This window comes from Labrus mixtus, chromosome 20 (genome assembly GCF_963584025.1).
Source record: "Labrus mixtus chromosome 20, fLabMix1.1, whole genome shotgun sequence".
Taxonomy (NCBI): Eukaryota; Metazoa; Chordata; class Actinopteri; order Labriformes; family Labridae; genus Labrus; species Labrus mixtus.
The window spans coordinates 20556392-20576406 of record NC_083631.1 but is presented as its reverse complement, the minus strand read 5'-3'; the positions used below and the strand labels follow the sequence as shown (position 1 = coordinate 20576406).

The following is a 20015-nucleotide window of genomic DNA, read 5'->3' as shown; positions in this document are numbered from 1 at the left end:
AACTGGAAATGCTACAGTTTAAATGTTTTTAACAAAGCTATTAAATCATGGCTGAAGGAGAAACAACATTGTTCTCACACTTAAACGCACATGAGCTTGTATATTTTTCTCTCTGTAACTGTATTTTATCCCTGTTGCATTCATAACTGAACTGTTTTCTTTTTCTTACCCTTTTTATCTTTATCTCTGTTGTTTCTAAAGAGCAGTGCATCTGGAACTTGTGCATGGTTAAATGTTACAGCACCAATGTTACTGTATGTCCATGTTAAGTAAACAAACAAATAAATAAATACATTTTGTTAAGCTGCTAAGTTAAGCGCTAACAGCCTAAAAGTAAATTTCGGTAATTTGCTACACGATGTTTGTTTATAGACACATTTTATCTCACTCACAGCTTTCAATTTGACACCAAGACTATTAGGCTACTAAACACAATTTTGAAATACAGTGAGTTCAAATTGTGACAGTCAAATGTACGAGGCGTACCTGAACGCCCCAGTACACTCCTCTCCCCGCGTGGGCCCGTGTGCACCTCTGTGGTGTGGTGCCCCCTTCGCATGCGCGTACCTGCCTATGGTACCTGCCTATGGTACCTGCCTATGGTACCTGCTTGTCAAAACATAAAGTTAAGTCTGATTTAAAAAAAAAACAAACACAAGTGAAGCTCCTAAACATATTTGTCCAAAGAAAAAAGTGCAAACATTCAGAGGCCTATATGATGGATTTTATACTTTGTTGTAATTAGAATTATCTGATTATTATTGATGTATTATTCAGTGAGCAGAATTTCAATAAAGACGGATGAAGCCGTGTATGCTCAGCTGTGTGTGCAGTTTGAAGAACTGTTTTTCATTCATCTTTCCCCGTTAAATATAATGAGTTCCATCTTTATGAGCTGAAACCTCAAGTGATGATCATACGAATCGATAAGTCAAACAATATGTCAAATAAGTTATCCAACATAATGAGTACGTTGAGCTTTGAGATAAAAACATTATTTATTTCAGATTTCAATTCAACTAAGATGTTAAGGAGGAACACTTTTACTGAGTTTTGAATTTTACTTGAAGTTAAATATCTAAAAAAAACCTGTCAAATATCCTGGCTGTGTCAAGTCTTCACATCTACATGTTTCTCCACTACACTAAGTCGTTTTTAACTCCGCTGCACATTCCTCAATCTGCTCCATCCTGAAGCAAAACGTCAGGTTTTAGGCTATGAGCTACTCCCCTGACTGGTTTAACATCTCCACATAAACACCTATCGACCTAAAGGTCCCAGATTTTGTGTGTGACATGAGCAGGAGTTACATTACTTTGTAATGAACAAACAGACTCACAGTATGTAAAAACAAACCCATTGCTTCTTTATTAGTTAGTCATTTTACAGTAGTCACTCATATGTAGCTGCCTTGAGTTGGTCTTTTTGTGTCTTTCACTTTTTGTTCCAACTTCTTCCTCATTTTTTTTCACCAACACAATGGAAGAGTCATGGACAAAGTATAAAAAAAAAGAACGAAAAGCAAACAAAGAAAAAAAAAAAAACGGGATAAAATGCCCCTTTTCACAACAAAAACTACATTTGGCAAAAGGTGAGGATGAAAATGATTATGATGATGATCCAGTGCATCTTTTAAAAACATCCATGAAGAAATTAGAGATTTTTTTTTTTTACTAAGATCGAGAAGAAAAGTGAGATATGTCTGGGCGTCTGATTGGATAAGAGCTTTTAGAAGTAAGAATAATCGCCCAATCGGGTTTGATCTCCCCACTTGTTGCTAGGCGAAGTTTGAAGCTGTGATATGCATCAATAACAGAACAGTGAGGCGTCTATTCCCATGTCGAAGTCACAGTAAAAAAAAACAACAACAAAATCGAGTACAAAAAATTAAATATAAAAAAATGACCCATTCAGACTGAACACAGTGAAACTCGTATCTGGTGTGTTTATGGCACAACAAGGCATATGACATGGCAATTTAATATCTCACTTCTAATACTTTTATTTCTGGACTACAGCCGGTCCAAAACCTCCACCAGCTCATAGGAACCACAGGCTAATGTAGTGCTCTTCATTGTTGTATTACCTCCACTGCACTGCATCAAACCTCGCTCATAAAAAAATAAAATCAACGAACTACGTGAAACAGTGTCGTTTAACTCTAGCTGGGATCTGTCATTATTATTGATTATTACCAATAAACTGTTCCAAATCCAAACTAATTGTTCTTGTCCTAAAATTCTCCTTAAAACTGATTAACATGGTAAACATTAACCAATCTCTACAGCTATAGAAGCAAGTTAAGACTAGTTAGCCTGACTAGTTGAAGCTTGTTTCATGAGCTTACTTATTAGTCAATAAAATGTTAAAACATCTCTCTGTGGGGAGATACCTAAACATTTAGTCACGAGCTATCGTTAGCATTACTTGTTCCTAAGGCTTAGAATGGCTCTTTTTTTCCACGATGTGATTTCAATGTTCTTCTCTTGTTTGTTCTCGTTTCATTTTGTCCCATATACGGTTTCAGAATTTGGCTAAACCGCCACTGCTTTTGTAGCGAGCTAACACTAGCTAGCTAACTAGCCGTTAGCTTGCTAATAGGCTAACATGATAGCTCATTCACAAAATATGGTGAGGCAAAAAAACAACTTAGGATTAAATCTTATTTAGCTTTCTAGCTAACCGGTAACTTTGTCTAGTTTCTGCTTGTTCTCCCAGCATGATTACATTTTTTATTTTATTTGATGTCTTTGTTCTTTAGTTTTCAGTGCAGCAGAGGTAACGCAACAGTTACCGCCAGAACGCTTGAACCTGACCAGCAAGCTTACATGCATCACGCTAACCAGCAGTACAAGTCGACCCTGACAGCTAATATTCAGTATTTTATAACTGTGGTCCGTGATTTGTTTGGCTGTTTGATTTGTCATATACATCTGAAAAACAACAAAATCAAATATGTAAATAACATTTCTTCCCTAGCCACCCCGTCCCCCCCCTCCCCTCCCTCAGTGCCACCGCCTCACATGATGAGACAGCCAGTTCACACAAATAGAAAACAAACAGCAGACAGTCACAGTGGTGTGTGCTGATAGGAACATCTGGGCATCATTTATGAAACATCTGACTGAACATAGTTTGCCTCGACCACCAAAAAAATTCAGCAGCTTGCATTGTTTTTGTTTTTTTTCAGCACATCAAAAGCCGAAACTTTGATGTAAGAAACATACGGAAATAAAATTCAGAATCTGATTACTGGTACTTGATTTTTCATAAGTGAGGCCCCTGAGAAAACTACAGAAGCCTAGTTAGGCCAAAAAAAAAGCAAATGTAAGGAATAACACATTAAAAATACTCATGGAAGAAATGATATGTGCTTTTGAAGTTGACTTTCTGCTATTTGATTTGACAATGAGTCAAAATCTTGACTTTAAAAACTTGAATAATGAGTTTTAAGAAAAAGAGAAATCAAGTGCATCAAAAAAATGAAGTCTGAGATTTGTGTGATCGGAATAACGAAATATTAAAGATTATGGCTTTTATGTCGAGATAATGGCACAGTCGTTTTGGATCCTGAGATCAATCAGGATTACAATCTCGTGATAGGGGTAAATCAAGATTCTCAGAGAGCCAGATTATCATAAAGAAAACTCAGAATATGGGGAATGAAAAGAAGAAAAAAACACAATAGATTTTAAAGCTATGTGATGTGATAGACTGAGCTCACTGGATAGTTAAGAAAGTCAAGACTTTGAGAAAAGGAGTCTGATATGACAAGCAGAATGTGGATTTTGACAAAATATAAAATAAATCATCAAACTTTATGATATAGATCAACAATTTGATTTTTGAAGCCAGGAGGCCGAGATACTTAATCAAGATTACGAGACAATAAATCAAGATCCAGAGATAAATCAGGATCGTAAAGAGTTTAAAATAAAACCAAGATCAGACAAAACAAGACAGCAAGCCAGTGATCCATACTTATAAACTTGATTAAGTAGCTCATAATTTTGACATACCATGAGTATTATTATGTTTTCAAACTCCCAGTGTTTGCTTTCTGGCAGAAATAGGCTTTTGTAGAAAAACATATTAAAAAAAAGAAGAAGTTATTTGATAATGCAGCAAACACAGGTAGAAATGTTCATCATGTAGAAAAGAAAAAAAAAACACATAGGTGGATTGTTGCATAAAAAAAAGGAGTGTGAGGAGTAAAAAAAAAAAAAAAAACAACAAAAAAATGTTTCTCTTTTGCAGGAATGTTTGGGCTGATGAGTGCTGCTGTGGATCTCAAATAAATTAAAACCTGATTCAAAGCGGGAAAAAAAAGAAAACTCCTGAGAAAAAAGACGACCAATCACTTCCCAGAGGTGACGGACACATGAAGGAAAACGCAGCAGGTAGAAAACACAAAGAGGGAAGATGAATGATTGAGGCGAAAGTCGAAGACACTGAGGCTCAGTTTCAAACACACCCGGCGCTGTCGGTCTGATCACACACACACACCACACACACACACACACACACACACACCCCCACACACAAACAGGAAACAGGAAGGAAAACACCTTTAACCAAACCCACACCTGAACACCCTTCTCCTGCAGCGATGATGAAGACAAAAGGCGTCTTCAAGCAATACTGCTAGTGCCAGGCAGAGCAAAATGACATCTTTCAGGAAGGTTAGCCTAGCTTAGCATAACGAAACTGGAAATAGGGGGGGGGGGGACTGTTACCATTGTTTTGTCACAAGAGTAAAACATTCCTCTCTAACCATCTCAAACTGTTTGATTGAAGCTGTTCAGACCGAAGAGAAGCAGAGCTTTGCCTTGTGTGTTTTTCTAACAAATTCTGACCTCTCCATAACGTGCGTTATTATTGTTGGCTAAAGAAGAGAATATACGCCTACCCAAATACTTCAGAAAACCAAAAGCCATTATTATGTAGGTTTATAAAATTACCCAAACTCTCACAAAATTCTGTTTATTTCCCCTCTTTCTCCACAAACAGTGTCTGGATTAACTTCCCTGCTGCTCCAGCGCCCAGTTTAATGACCCGTTAGCTCGGCTCAGAATCAGGATTGTTCTCATGGACACCAACCACCGGCGTTCCGGTTCAGCTGAAGAGCACCTGTCGATGTGTCTCTGCCGAATGGCCGCTATAATCTGGTTCACTAGAGCACTATGAGCTCCAAAATAAACAGATTGTTCAGGTGATTTAATCTCATCAGACAGGTTGGAAGGATGCTGAAATAACTCCATCATGATGCAGATTTGTACAAAGAGCTTAATTCATGCATTGCCAGGTCTGCTTGCAATAACTTTAAAATGTTTTTTTTTTGTTTGTTTTTTTAAATGGAGTTTGGTTTAGCATTTAGGAAGCAACACCAGGACCATCAGGAGAAATGATCCTCCAAGTTATATGCTCTCAGTTTGCATCTTTGCTTTTTTTTTTGTTGTTGTTTCCAAGCCACAGTAAAAATCCACTTCGCTTTTGGTCTGAACAGATTGGTGATTGGTGATTCTAAAATGTTTTTGCATATGTACAGACAACACTCTGTCAAAGGGAATGGGACATTTTGCCTCTCTAGTACTGGTTGGTGTAAGAGGGAGGGGCTATTTTTGGGACTTTCTATTTTCTTCCATCAACCTGGTGAGGTGGTCTTAAACACGGTGAGTGGATCTGACTTGAATTGTCTTTGCATATATTACCCTGCACTGACCTCCTGTTCACACCTGCAGCCTCAGAGTTTACTGGTTTAGTTCACACTGGTTTTATACAATCACGATTAACACTGATCCTGCAGCCCAGTCTCTGATTAGATGTTGGATTCAGCTTTATACATTCATTAAGCTCGCTCTGACAGCAGTAGCGTCCGTACTGAGGAACGAACACGAGTACAAACGGATTCTTTCAGAGAAGAAGAAAATACAACAAGAGTGAACTCGGGCAAAAGTGACTATCTTACTTTCTCACAATACTTGGGATCTATAAACTTTAATATTTATGTTATTTAACACTGTCCAAAGCTGCAATGATAGGTCAAAAAAAAAAATTTGGGTAACTGATTTCTGGTTTAAGACATTTCTGACGCAAAAAGACAAACTTAGTCTGTTCCGGCGCCACAGTAAAGTGAGTGTTTCCTGTTTGATGGTCGGACAAAACAAAAACACCCAAAGACGTACCATTAGGCTAAAGATGATTTTTCACAATTTAAGCCCAAAAAACGATTAATCAAATGTGAGGAGATACGTTGGAAAGATCAGTGACAGATCAAACCTCCAACTGCAGCTCCGTCTTGAGGACGCTGTTGTCTTGTCTGAGTAAACTTTAAGAGAAGGGTCTATGGACAAAATCACAGGTTATGTTTGGGTTTAGTGTCTGATTTGTTTGCTCTGCAGAGTTCAAAGCTTGTTTTGTGAATTCTCGGTAACACCATGTTTAGATCAATAAAACTCTTTCTAGCTTTAGGCGAGAATAATCCTGCAGCTTAAACGCATGTGGACGTCCCTTTGGACCTACAGAGGAGGGTATTATGGCCAACTGCAGACGCTTTTTAATCCTGTTAGATTTCATTCAAAAATCTGTGTTTTTGGAGAATAACGTGTTTAGCCTAGCTTAGCATAAAGACTAGAAGTAGAGGAAAAGTGTTAGCCTAACCCGCACACTGTCTGTATCTGAGTTGAAAAACACGCATGTCAAACTGTTCTTGAAGATGAAACATCTTCCTGACGACAAACCTAAGCCCCTCAGTTCCTGTTTGGACGGGGAGGCGGGGTCTGACGGGCAACGCCACCTTTCAAACAATAGCAACTAAACCTGGACAACATTGATTTCCATTTTTTTTTCCCCCAGTTCTGCAGCTACTGTAGAGCAGGTGGATGCCTGGCATGATGATTGGTTGTAGGGTGGAAGGACGGAAGGAAGGGAGGATAGAAGGAAAGGAGGGAACGAAAGGAGTGTTGGTGGGAGGTGATGTCCCAAATTTTAAGGGTAATTTACAGTAAACTACAGGTATATACACACACCCAAAAATGTACAGAGAACAAATATGTACATGCTCAGGGTTTCTATTTTTAACTATCACCGACAACTTTCCCGAAATATGTTTCTCCGCCTCCTCTTCATCTTCTTCTACTCGCCAACAACACTTTCCCAACATCAGGAGAAATGTTGCACAGGTCCCTCCTCCTCATCCTCCTCTTCTTCTTCTTCTTCTTCCTCTTCTTCACCTGTCTGTAGTGTAATGAGGAAGGAAGCGAGGCTTGTGGGCCGCCTGGACCTTAGTGTCACATGACATGAAGGAGGACTCTAGCTGTTCTTCAGCAGCGTTCTGTCTTCAGGAGGACAGGAGGAGGACGAGGACGAGGAGGAGGAGGCAGCAGACGTGGAACAGGATGAAGCAGCGACTGTTGTGGTGGCAGAGGTGGTTGAGGTGGAGGTGGAGGTGGAGGTGGAGGAGGCGTGGGAAGGGAAGGAGAGCAGCTGTCCGGTCTCAGAGGAGAGGAGGGAGCAGGAGCGCAGGTCCACCGTCTGCAGGGAGGTGCAGCGACGCAGCAATGGGACACACTGCTCCGTCACCTTCACACAACCTGAAAAACACAAACTTTCTTTACTTTCAAACACACACAAATGCAGACATGCAGTCAGGAAAGAACAACCCAGACACAGAAATTGAAACACAGACTGGAAACAAAACTGCAACAGGAAAGTGCAACCCAACCAAAAGAATACAACCTACACTAAAACAAACAACACGGACAGATGTCAACAAACCAGACATTAAAACAAGAAAAGACAAGAAACTACAACTCAAAGAATAAACTACAAACAAGATTACACATCAATCATACATCAATATAAAGGAGTCAATATCATAAAATCACAGCCCCAAGAGCAAACTACCACACAGACAGCAAACTACCACACAGACAGCAAACTAAAACACATAAAGCAAACTACCACACAGACAGCAAACTACCACACAGACAGCAAACTACCACACAGACAGCAAACTACCACACAGACAGCAAACTAAAACACAGACAGCAAACTACCACACAGACAGCAAACTACCATACAAGAAAAAAAACTACCACACATAAAGTAAACAACCACACATAAAGCAAACTAAAACACAGACAGCAAACTACCATAAAAGAAAAAAAACTACCACACATAGAGCAAACTACCACACATAAAGTAAACAACCACACATAAAGCAAACTACCACACAGACAGCAAACTAAAACACATAAAGTAAACAACCACACATAAAGTAAACAACCACACATAAAGCAAACTACCACACAGACAGCAAACTACCATACATAAAGTAAACAACCACACATAAAGTAAACAACCACACATAAAGTAAACAACCACACATAAAGTAAACAACCACACATAAAGCAAACTACCACACAGACAGCAAACTACCATACATAAAGTAAACAACCACACATAAAGTAAACAACCACACATAAAGCAAACTACCACACATAAAGTAAACAACCACACATAAAGCAAACTACCATGCAGACAGCAAACTACCACAGAGATAGCAAACTACCATACAAGAAAAAAACAACCACACAAAGTAAACTACCACGCAGACAGCAAACTACCATACAAGAAAAAAACTACCACACACAAAGTAAACTACCACACAGACAGCAAACTACCATACATAAAGTAAACAACCACACATAAAGCAAACTACCATGCAGACAGCAAACTACCACACATAGAGCAAACTACCACACAAAGTAAACAACCACACAGACAGCAAACTACCATACAAGAAAAAAACAACCACACATAAAGTAAACTACCATGCAGACAGCAAACTACCAGACATAGAGCAAACTACCACACAAAGTAAACAACCACACAGACAGCAAACTACCATACATGAAGCAAACTACAACGCAGACAGCAAACTACCACACAAAGTAAACTACCACGCAGACAGCAAACTACCATACATGAAGCAAACTACAACGCAGACAGCAAACTACCACACATAAAGCAAACTACCACGCAGAAAGCAAACTACCACACATAAAGCAAACTACCACACATAAAACAAACTACCACACATAAAGCAAACTACCACACATAAAGCAAACTACCACACAGAAAGCAAACTACCACACAAAGTAAATCATTTACCAGCCAGGTTGATGTGGGTGAGGCTCTCTCTCAGGGGGGAGATGTGGGAGCTGAGGGTGTGCACTGTCTGGTCTGTGACGTTCGCACAGTGACTCAGGTCTAACCTGGTCAGGTGAGGAACGTAACGCACCAACAGGCGGGACGACGCATCTGACAGGTCCAAGCCAGCCAATCGCAGCTCCGTCATGTTCTGGAAACGCCCCACTCTTGTTTCCCCGTGAGCTGGTCGACCAAAAAAAAAAACACAGGTGTGTGTTACAAATGAAATTTCACCAAAGATTTCTGTTCAACTAAGAAAATGATGACCAGGTTCAATAAACTGTTTTTTTGTCGTTTGTCTCACCTGTCCTGGTGTCAGGTGGGGGGGCCAGTAGCTCCCTCAGGTGTGAATCTTTGAGGTCCTCCACTCTGCTGAGGTCCAGCAGCTTCAGACAGGGACAGATGGCCTGACACAGAGCAGAGACTGCAGGCCACGGACAACCGGACACATTCAACTCCAGGAGACCTGAACGGGACAGACGGGACAGATCAGACTTATGGGGTCGGACTTTCTGCAAGACTCCCTTGTCAGAGTCAATAAATAAGCCTTCAATAAGGGACACAATAGGCAAACAGGAAGTGATGTCAGCACCTTGTAAGCGGTTGATGAGCCACATTAACTGTTTCTTGGAGATGTTGGTATAACCCAGGTTCAGGGAGACGGGCTGTCGGCGGATGATACCACTCAGCATAGGGGGGGTGATGGATCGCTGCCGGCTCAGGTCGATCTGAGTCCATAGACGTTTGTCACAGCACCTTAACAACACACACACATAAATCACATACTGAACTGACAAACTACAAACAACTAGCAAAGTGTCTTTTAAAATTTCAACCCCCGAAATGTCAGATGTCCCAGGGTGATGATGTCATGGTTAAACTTTATAGAAATACACATTTTTAACTAAAAAAAGATGTCTGTCGAGTGTCAGAGCGATGATGTCGCAGTGCTATAATCTGACTCACCACCGACTCCAGGTGCGGCACACCCTCATGCAGACACACAGCTCTCTCTGGCTCAGATGCGTGAACACTCTGAGCCACACGTCGCGTGTCATGATGTGGGAGGAGCCTGAGTCCAGCGGCAGGCAGCTGGGCTCGGGGCAGGCGGGAGGGGGACGCACTAAGTGTCTCTCCATCTGAATGGGCCGGGGGGGCGAGGGAACGGCTGGCGGGCTGCGCTTCATCATCTGAGAGCGAGGGGCGAGGCGGGAAGGCTGCGAGCAAGGAGATGCCGCCATAGCTGACATCATCAAGCCGCCTCCCCCTGGGCCTCCCCCTCCACCGTTAGAGGTGGGGATGGAGGAGGACGAGGTGATGCTGTTTCTGGACGTCTGGTTCTTACTGTTGCTACGGATCTTGTTGCCGCGGCTCCCGCTGCCTTTGGTCCCTCCCCCTCCTCCCCCGCTGTGTCTGTGATTGGTCAGAACGCCACTGGCGTTCTCTTTCTCCCCTCCCTCCCGCCCCCCTCCTGTACCTCCTCGTGTCCGTCCATTGCGGGCCTCCTGGCCGTTGCTGCGCTGCTTCCCAGTGAAGCCATCGTGTTGAGAGGATGGAGGCATCTGATTTGAGGAAAGGGGTGAGGGCGGGGGGAGGGAGGCAGAGTTTTTCCTGGTCCTTTCAGAGGTGGTTGTGTCCTCCTCCTCCAAGTCCAGCAGTGCTCCTTTACGTCCTCTCGAGGGCAACCCCACATCCCCTCCTCCCCCTCTCCTCCGAGCCTTCTCACCACCAAGCTCCTCCTCCTTCACCTCCTCCTCACCCCTCCCTGCCTCCCCCTCAGACTCCTCACTGGCGCTGAAGCCCAGCTCGGCCAAACGTCGTTCCCTCTCCCTCTCTCGCTCCCGCTCACTGCGACTCCTCTCTCTCTCCGCCCGACCTCCGCTGCTGTTACCATAGACGACAGGAGGAGGCGGGGCAGGGGAGGAAGATGAAGGCGAGGAGCCTCCTCCCGCCTGGTCCCCCCTCATGGAGTCATCAGAGTCCGACTCGGAGTCCGACTCTGAGCTGGAGGAGGAGGATGACGATGACTCGGGCCGACGCTCCAGCATGCACATCCTCTTAAAGCGTTCCAGTTTCTCTCTGTGGTGAGAGCGCTGGTCTGCACTCGACGTCCCCCCTGCACCTCCTCCTCCGCCCCCAGGCTGAGAAGATGTATTTGAGGAGCTCTGTAGTCCTCCTGCCCCTCCTCCAGCTGAGGAGGTGGGGCCATTGGACTCCACCGCCTCCTGTTTGGGTTTCTGATGGAGAGAAGAAGAGGTGTCAACATGGATCTGGATCCAATTTAACCTGCTGCTTAGGACCTGAGCTCGTCTCTCTGAGGCTGAATCTGACAGGAGAGTTCATCTAAGTACCTGGAGTTCATTTAAAGTCTCTCAAAGACTTGACAGTTCATAGCTATTTAAACGTTATTTGTCTGATAAAGACATCACCGCAGCAGCATACTTTGCGGCTGTGCCACATCGCACTGTGCATAAAGATGCAAGGGCCCGCTTAGTGCTGCTTGCAGCCCCAGTGTATTCATGTTCTCTCTAGATTCCCACAGTCAAAGTGGGGAAAAAAGAGTTTTCTGAATGTATTTCTTCATATTAAAAATTGGTTCAAGTCTAACTCTGGTATCAAATCAGTATGCTGTATAAGTCGCTTAGCAAATTCAGGTATCAGAAAAGAAATATAGAAGAAGAATTTATACTTTATTGATCCCGCGAGGGGAAATTCGTTTTTACACTCTGTCTAGTAAACATGCTACACAAACATGAACTGAAATACACACACATGCACAAACAGGATCCTGTGGACATGCACTAATGGAGATGTCTCAGAGTGAGGGGGCTGCCCTACGGCGGGCGCTCCTGAGCTTGTGGGGGGGGGGGGGGGTTAGGTGCCTTGCTCAAGGGCACCTCGGCAGTGCTCAGGAAGTGGCCTGGCACCTCTCCAGCTACCAGACCAATTTCCGGACTTGGTCCGTGCCGGGACTTGAACCGGCGACCTTCCGATTCCCAACCCAAGTCCCTACAGACTGAGCTACTGCCGCCCACATAGAAGGTTAACTCTGGTTCTTTAACAAGTTTAATCAAACATTTCATTTGATTCTGACCTGACACGGATAGAAAGAAGAGAAGAAACTAAAAAGGGGCTTCAGTTTGTTTCAGGACAAAAAACAGAAAACTTTGTACCTTTTTGAGGCGTTTTTCGTGGGCGCCCTTTATCTGAGCAAAGAGAGCAAGAGAGAGAGAGAGGGAAAGAGAGAGAGACAGTCAGTCAGAGCTGTAAACAGGCTGAACAATTAAAGCAGCACCTCCTCCGACCTCCTCCTCACCTTCTTCTTCGGCCCGCTGTCAGGAGGCAGCTCCTTCTCCTTCTTCCTCTTGTGCCCGCCATCCATCCTCCCCCCCTCCTCCAGGGAGGGAGGCGCTTTCTTTTTGGGGGGAGGGTCGTCTGTCAGTTTCCAGCGGCCTACCTCTCCGTTATCCAGCCTGCGCTTCCCTGAGCCGTCCGCCTGGTCCTGAACAGAGACACAGACGGTTACACACCTGCACAGACTAACAAGTCCACCAGCGCCCCAACTTGTGCAATAGCCGACATAAAGTCACCCTGTGGTCCTGTTACTGGTCCTCGTCTTACCTTACTGGTCTTGCCCTCCTTGTGGCACTTCGGACATTCCCAGCAGTTAGGGATCTCGTCGTTGATGATTCCTTCTGCTTTACCCATCTGAGGAGACAAAGAGGCGGGTCAGGTCACTCTACAACTTCACAAAAACACACAGTACACACACACACAAATGCGGTACATGCACACACATCTTCTTCTGCAGGTAAGTCTGACACACTTTGTTGATTGTCTCTCAAACTGAAGCAAAAAACTGTTGCTGCAGATTTTGTTAACTGATGACAAAATAAAAAAAACAGCAGCAGTGATTTCAGTTTGTTTTGTTTGTTATCATCAGTTTAAAAATAAAGAGCGAGGTAAACAGGTGGACATTTGCAGGAATAAGACTTGAGTTCACCATTGTGTTAATGTGGCATTTATTTTGAAGGTCCTGAGTCCGATCATTCTTGATAACATGTGTGAATTAATGTGGCAGCTCAATGATAATGAAAACAAAGATCTCTTAATTCCCTCCATGTTGGATCTGCATCTTTCTTTATTACTCCCTTTGCTGCTGCAGTGACCCAATTTATTCCAAACTTCATTAAAGTTTCATCTCAGAGAAAAGAAGTGAAAGTAGAATCTGCAGCGATCACATGTAAAGAGGCGAGAGAGGGCGAGCACAGAAATCTCTGAGGTCATCCGAGGTCACAGATCAGAGACGTAAACGTTGACACAAAGACGCCGACACTGACCTTCAGGCAGCTCGGGTGGATGATCTCGTTGCAGATGGTGCACTCCATCAGAGAGAGGCTGAACTTCTCATCCTCAGAGTCCACCGTGTCCTCCTTCCCCGCCTCGCCGCACGCAAAGCACACCGCCGTGTGAGGCAGCACCGGCTGTAAAGAGAGAGAGAGAGACAAAAACACAAACAGAGAGAGACAGGTGAGTCAGTCAGTTAGAGAGAGAGACAGGTAGGTGTATTTGCAAGTCAAACGGAGCGAGACTCAGACATTTAAAGAAATATACCAGACAGAGTTTACAGTATTGCTGGAAGCACATCCTTCAAACAGTGTACAGCCATTTGCCTGCATTATTTGGTCATCATAAAACAATAATTCACCCAATATCAGGTGCCTTAGACAACCCTAGATTGTACTTATTGCTGATTTAAAGCACAAACGCATGAACGTGTTAACTTCCAGATAATCGTTTTCAGTCAAATTATAAGATTTTGAGTGTAGAAGGTTGTACAGTATATAACTGGCATTTCAATGGGCTTTGGTTGTGTGCAGAGGAGAAGTTGGTGTGGAGAACAGACATGGGGGGAACGCAACAGCCATGATGTAATCTTGGATCCCATTGGCGGTCTTCTTTAATGTTTTTTTTTTACACAGAAACACAACCGTCAATCCAGCCTCATATTCTTCATCCACAAAACCTGCAGTCTAGATATCCCAAAATGCATATGCTTAACCAGCTGTTAAGTGAGAGTTTGGGGTGTGTTACGCTAGTCGCTGCTAAAGTAGAAACAGAAGTAACACACTGCAGGAAGCGTTCAGCTCCGTCTCACTACACTGACTCACACCGACCACCAGAGGATGTCTCTCCCTTCACCTCAGGTAATAAACAGGAGCATCCATACCCTCAACTATCATCTCCTCCTCTTTCAGGGGGATTAAATCTAATACGAACACCACCTCTTCCTTTTGCTCCACAAAAAAAAACCCACAAACAATGAATAAAAAAAATCAAATAAGCACTAAAAATAACATGACCACTGTTCCACTGGCTCAGTTTGAGTGTGTGAGTATGTCTGTGTGTTAAAACATCTCTTTGAAACCATGGCGATGGATCAAAGCCAACTCACTCTCACTCACAGTACCAGTAACCATCTCTGGTTGCCATGGAAACCCAGCATCCTCTCCTGCTGGGCTCCATCTTCCTGCTGATGCTATTTGAAGAATCGACACACACACACACACACACACACACACACACACACACACTAACAGACGCACAAAAAGAATAACACCTTCAGCATTTGAAGATTACATTTCTGACTGTGTGTGTTTGTCTGTGTGAAACATCTGTAGGTGTATCACAGGATTATGTGGACATGTATATCTGAGCTGTGTGTGTTTATTTGTGTGTGCCTGTGTGTACAGGAATGAAGCCATCATGGGTTTTGTGTGTTTCAACTTAAAATTCTTGCATCTCTGTGAGGACCGCTCTGTGTGAGAACACTCTGTCCGGTCTTTCCTTCTTCATAGATTTCTCCCTCTGTGATCTCTTAATAAATGTAAAGCGAAACTCTGATCTGATATTTATCCCTGAGGGGAAATTCTGGTTTTACACTCTGTTATTGAGAGCCATGCTTCTCACACACATAGGCCCGAATCACACACATGCACAAACAGGACGTGTTGACATGCATCAGTGGAGAGATGTCAGAGTGGGGCTGCTTCACACTGCTATGCAAGGAGCGCACCAGAGTGGTTGGGGGTCCGGTGCCATGACCTGGCACCTCTCCAGCTACCAGACCAACTTCAATATTTTGGTCCGCCCCGGGACATGAACCGGCAACCCTCCGGTTCCCAACCCAAGCGATGAATGGTTAAATAACAAATATTAATAACAGACACACTCACAACCTGTACTGATCTCATTCCATGAGGTTTTGTCTGCCTCAAACTTTGAAGTGATGTCCCATTTGTTCTCCGCTGCAGTCTCCACATGAAGATAATGTTAGGCTTGTTAAACAGCCGTAACTAAAGCAGCCTATGTAGACACATTATTTACAATGTGGAATACGATGTGGAACAACTCCAGCGTCTGTGTAGCACTTTGAGTAGAGCACAGGCCGCCGCGGAAGCATTTGATTGGTACTTTCGATCCAGCTCACAGCAGTGATAGGTGGGTTTTTTTACAGGATAACAGAGCTATAGATGCAGTTCTGTTTCAGACTGCAACTCTGATTTTAACACAAAGTTTTACTCATGTAGTTTAGTTTAGACTACAGTGCAGGGGCAACGTAGAGCCTAGCATCTTGTTGCACACCCCATGTACAGAGGTCCTCAAAGGAGACCAAGGTTCGACCGCCTGCCTTTTTACGCATGTCACTCCCCATTTCCCTCTTTCCACTAGAGGCATAACGAGGCCAAACTCACTAAAATCCCCATCTGAGGGTCCCTAAGACTCACAACATTGAAAACCTATCATCAACATCACTGTGTGTGTGTTAGTCTGCTTGTCTCACCGCTGTGCACTGTCTCAGGAGGCAGGACTGCTTCATCCGGCCGGGCCCTCCGAACTTCTTCATGTCCTTACAGAAGTGACACTCTCCACACTCTGTCCTCATGCAGGCCTGGCAGCGCCGGCACCTCGTCCGCCTGCGCCGCGCCCCCCCGCCAGCCCCCCCGCCCAGCGCCTTACTGCCCGACATCCCGAAACAAGTCAGCTGCAGACACAGAGGGAGAAACACATCCATAGTTAAATTACAGGTTTTTTTTTGTCATGGTTACATTTAAGCCTCAGAATAAACAAACAAAGCTAAAACTGTGGAAACACATACGGTTGTTTAAAAACTGAAAACTGTCACAGCGTGAAGGGAAAAAATTGGACAGAGATTTCGGATTTAAATTGACGAGTGCTTGACCTCCGGTTTATTGGTAGAAGCTGCAGATTTGATATTCAGACTTTGTGTAGTGAGCTTTAAAGATACTGTTCTATTCTCCAATTTAATAACACAGGCGATAACTTTAATTTTAACTTGTCTCTTGACTATGACATTAGTAAATATATTTGAACCCAACAGTTAGATGTACATGTGTCAGTCCACATCTCACTGATAGTTAAAAAAAAAGAGCTAGTTATGTTTTGCATATAAGATAAGATAATCCTTTATTTATCCCACAACAGGGAAACTTTTAAACTTTAGCCTGAGTTGCATACATCATATATCAAACTGTATTGTGGGCTCATGTTTTTTTGTATGGGTGTGATATGTATGTATATATGTGTTGTGTTGTGTGTTTGTATGTATGCTGGCTGCTAGAACACCTAAATTTCCCTGCTGGGATGAATAAAGTATATCTTATCTTTATCTTAAATTTACAGTGTTACAGCAGATTGCAAACAAAAAGTGAACACAGTAAAATTTAAATATAAAAAAGAAAAATTAAGAATGTACAAAAAATAAATACTAAAAAATAGATTTAAAAAATAAAAAATAGATCAGCTATTTGACAAAAGTGTTGCATGATTAGTTATTTAAATACATGTTTAACATTTTTCTTTTGATGGAGAATTTGATTAATTGGAAAACTGTTGCAGGGCTGACTTTTCTACCTAACAAAACTCTTACTTATTGAGCTGCTGGTGACTCTGCATGCTTATTTTTACATGTTCTTACTAGTTTACACTGTTCATGCTGTTATTGTGTTTATTATTTCTTAATGAAGACAGGTGGAAACAGCAGCTTGTTGGAGGAATCTCTTTTAAAAACGAGTCACCAGTTAGAAAGCTCTCTGGATTGTGTAATCAATTACTAATGTGTGAAAATCAACTGCCTGTCATTTAGCTCATGAATAGTGTGTTAACTTCTCTCTATGACGGGGTGATAACATTAGCATCAGATTGAATGCAGAGAAACACAAACAGACAACATGAATAAGCAAGTGAAGAATAATGAAGATGCGCATCTGGCTTCACTTCAGAGATAGAAGCTAAATGCTAACAACTAGCGCGTCACATTAACCTACATTTCAACAACACAAGCAAAGCGTTATAATTTATATCACACAAGTTGTTTGAATTTTACTCCTGGATATGATGCTGTTGTTAATTTAAAACGCACATGTGTGAAAAGCTACACATTAACCCTCCCCATCCCCCCGAAATCTGATGATATTGTTACGCTTGCTAACAGGTTAGCATGTTAGCTGTTGTGCCTTCGCAGCCTGCAGTATGCTTCCTCTTTCATTATCTGCTTCATAAAAATATATAAATAAAAAAACAACAGCCACATGGGGGTTTATGAAACATGGCTGGAAATAAAGAAATAAATCAGCAGGTGCTCACCTTTTCGTATCAGGTCGCATGCTCCCTGGTCGCTCATTAGAAAATAATATAGCCAACAGTTAGCCCCACGTTAGCTTGTGTTGTAGCTAGCCGTCCGCTTCCTTGTTTCTTTCTCCGCCTGGCTGCTGTTGGCTCCGGGCAGCTTCACAGGAGGCGTCCCATCGTTGTTAGCTTCACGGTGCTCCAGCTAGCTCCCGGGCTTAGCGTCACGGACCCCGCTGTGGGGTCTTAAATGTCTCGATTACCCAAACTGATCGATATCGATTAAATGAAGGGCGCAGTGCTACTGACTTGAGTCGTGCCCATTCACTCCTGTCTCCCCCTCTCTCTCTCTCTCTCTCTCTCTCTGTGTGAGTGCACCTCTCTCTCTCTCTCCCCTCCGCTCCGCACGTTACAACGTGTTCTCCTCTTCCTCCCGGGGGGGCTTCAAAACACCTTAAAATGGCTCATTTTAACTGAAGCGCAGTGTTATTAATCTCAATTCGGTGATAACCTTCCGCGGGAACTAGGCCCTGTTGATCGCAAAATTAAAATCAGATTTAAAAAAAAAAAAAAAAAATTATCAAAGAACAGCGCGCTGCTATTGTTCTCCGTTTCTATTGTGTGGCTGTTCTGTGTTGTGTGTGATTCTGCTCAGTGTTGTCACTCAGGTTGTGACACGTTAAACCCCCTGCATTGATTACATCACACAGGTGACTTCATACACCGCTCTTCCCTTTTACCTCGGAGAGAGAGGGAAAAAAATAAAATAAATAAATAAATTTTGCCCGTAAAATATGGGCAGTCATATTATGCGCGCCCCGCCTCTGCGTGATTACGTCACAAAACGAATGAAGAAAGGCTCCTGGAACTTGTAGTTCTCACTTGTGTTGTTGCACGTCAACGCTTTCTTTGGAGACCCCCTTTTTCCAGAATAACAAGAAAAGACTGTTGCAAAAAAAAATTCACATGAAAACAATTCAAAATAATTTGCGGCTCAATTCTATGGACGCTCCAAGTTGACATGCATTCATTTAAATCAGTTTTCTGTGAAAACAGCTACATTTTTATATTCAGGTCTAATTACAGATGTTTTTCCTCAACTGTTTATAGGTTCTTGCTTTAAAATTACACATATATTTTTATCCCTGCACGGGTTATGTACATTTCTTGTATAAATCTATTTTTAATTGCACAGTTTAAGTTTGATTCATCTAGAGGTATTCTTTAAATCTTTTTTTCAGGTTAATATATATGTATGGGGGGGCGTCGGTTTTTGTGGTTTAATTTGTAACAAATGTTTCATGTCATGTACGTCTTTGTAACCTGCTACTGGATGCTTTGAATTTCCCTCGGGATCAATAAAGTATCTATCTATCTATCTATCTAATAGGAACAATATTGACTTGACGTTGACTTTTTTCTAGGCATTTCGACTTTTTTTGAAATTATATTTAAACTTTATTTCCAACATTTCGACTTTTTTCCTCAAAATTGTACTTTAACTTTGTTCTCGACATTTCAACTTTCTTCTAGACATTTCGACTTGCGTTTGCAACATTTCACCTTTATTTTCCAGATAATTTTCAAACTTTATTTTCGACACAACTACTTTTTCTCAAAACATTTTAATGAATAAAATCTTCCTCCTATTATGTATCAAAGTCAAAGTCAACTTTATTGTCAATTTCAAAATATGCCAGACATACAGTGGAATCGAAATTGCGTTTGTATCCGTCCCACGGTGCAATACAACCAAAATAAGGTAAAATAAGATAAAATAAAATAAGATAAAATAAAATAAGGTAAAATAAGATCAAATAAAATAAGGTAAGATAACATAAAATAAAGTAAGGTAAAATAAGATTAAAAAAAAAAAAAGGTAAAATAAAATAAAATAAGGTAAGATAAGATCAAATAAAATAAGGTAAAATAAGATCAAATAAAATAAGGTAAAATAACATAAAATAAAATAAGGTAAAATAAGATTAAAAAAAATAAGGTAAAATAAAATAAAATAAGGTAAGATAAAATAAAATAAAATAAGGTAAGATAAAATAAAATAAGATAAGATAAAATAAAATAAGGTAAAATAAGATAAAATAAAATAAGGTAAAATAAAATAAAATAAGGTAAAATAAAATAAAATAAGGTAA

The 20015-nt window shown here is 41.9% G+C and overlaps 1 protein-coding gene across 1 annotated transcript; it reads right to left on the bottom strand.

Annotated features, from left to right (window-relative positions):
* Positions 1 to 5642: 5642 nt before the first annotated feature.
* On the bottom strand, positions 5643 to 18379 carry zgc:158376 (uncharacterized protein LOC100101643 homolog). The gene is made up of 11 exons (XM_061065274.1): positions 17881 to 18379; positions 16058 to 16258; positions 13554 to 13697; positions 12835 to 12921; positions 12530 to 12715; positions 12387 to 12419; positions 10180 to 11450; positions 9806 to 9969; positions 9518 to 9679; positions 9175 to 9396; positions 5643 to 7592 (listed from the first exon to the last, which is right to left on the bottom strand). The coding sequence occupies exons 2-11, from the start codon at positions 16241 to 16243 to the stop codon at positions 7312 to 7314; spliced, it is 2736 nt and encodes a 911-aa protein (XP_060921257.1). The 5' UTR covers positions 16244 to 16258; positions 17881 to 18379; the 3' UTR covers positions 5643 to 7311.
* Between the last annotated feature and the right edge of the window lie 1636 nt (positions 18380 to 20015).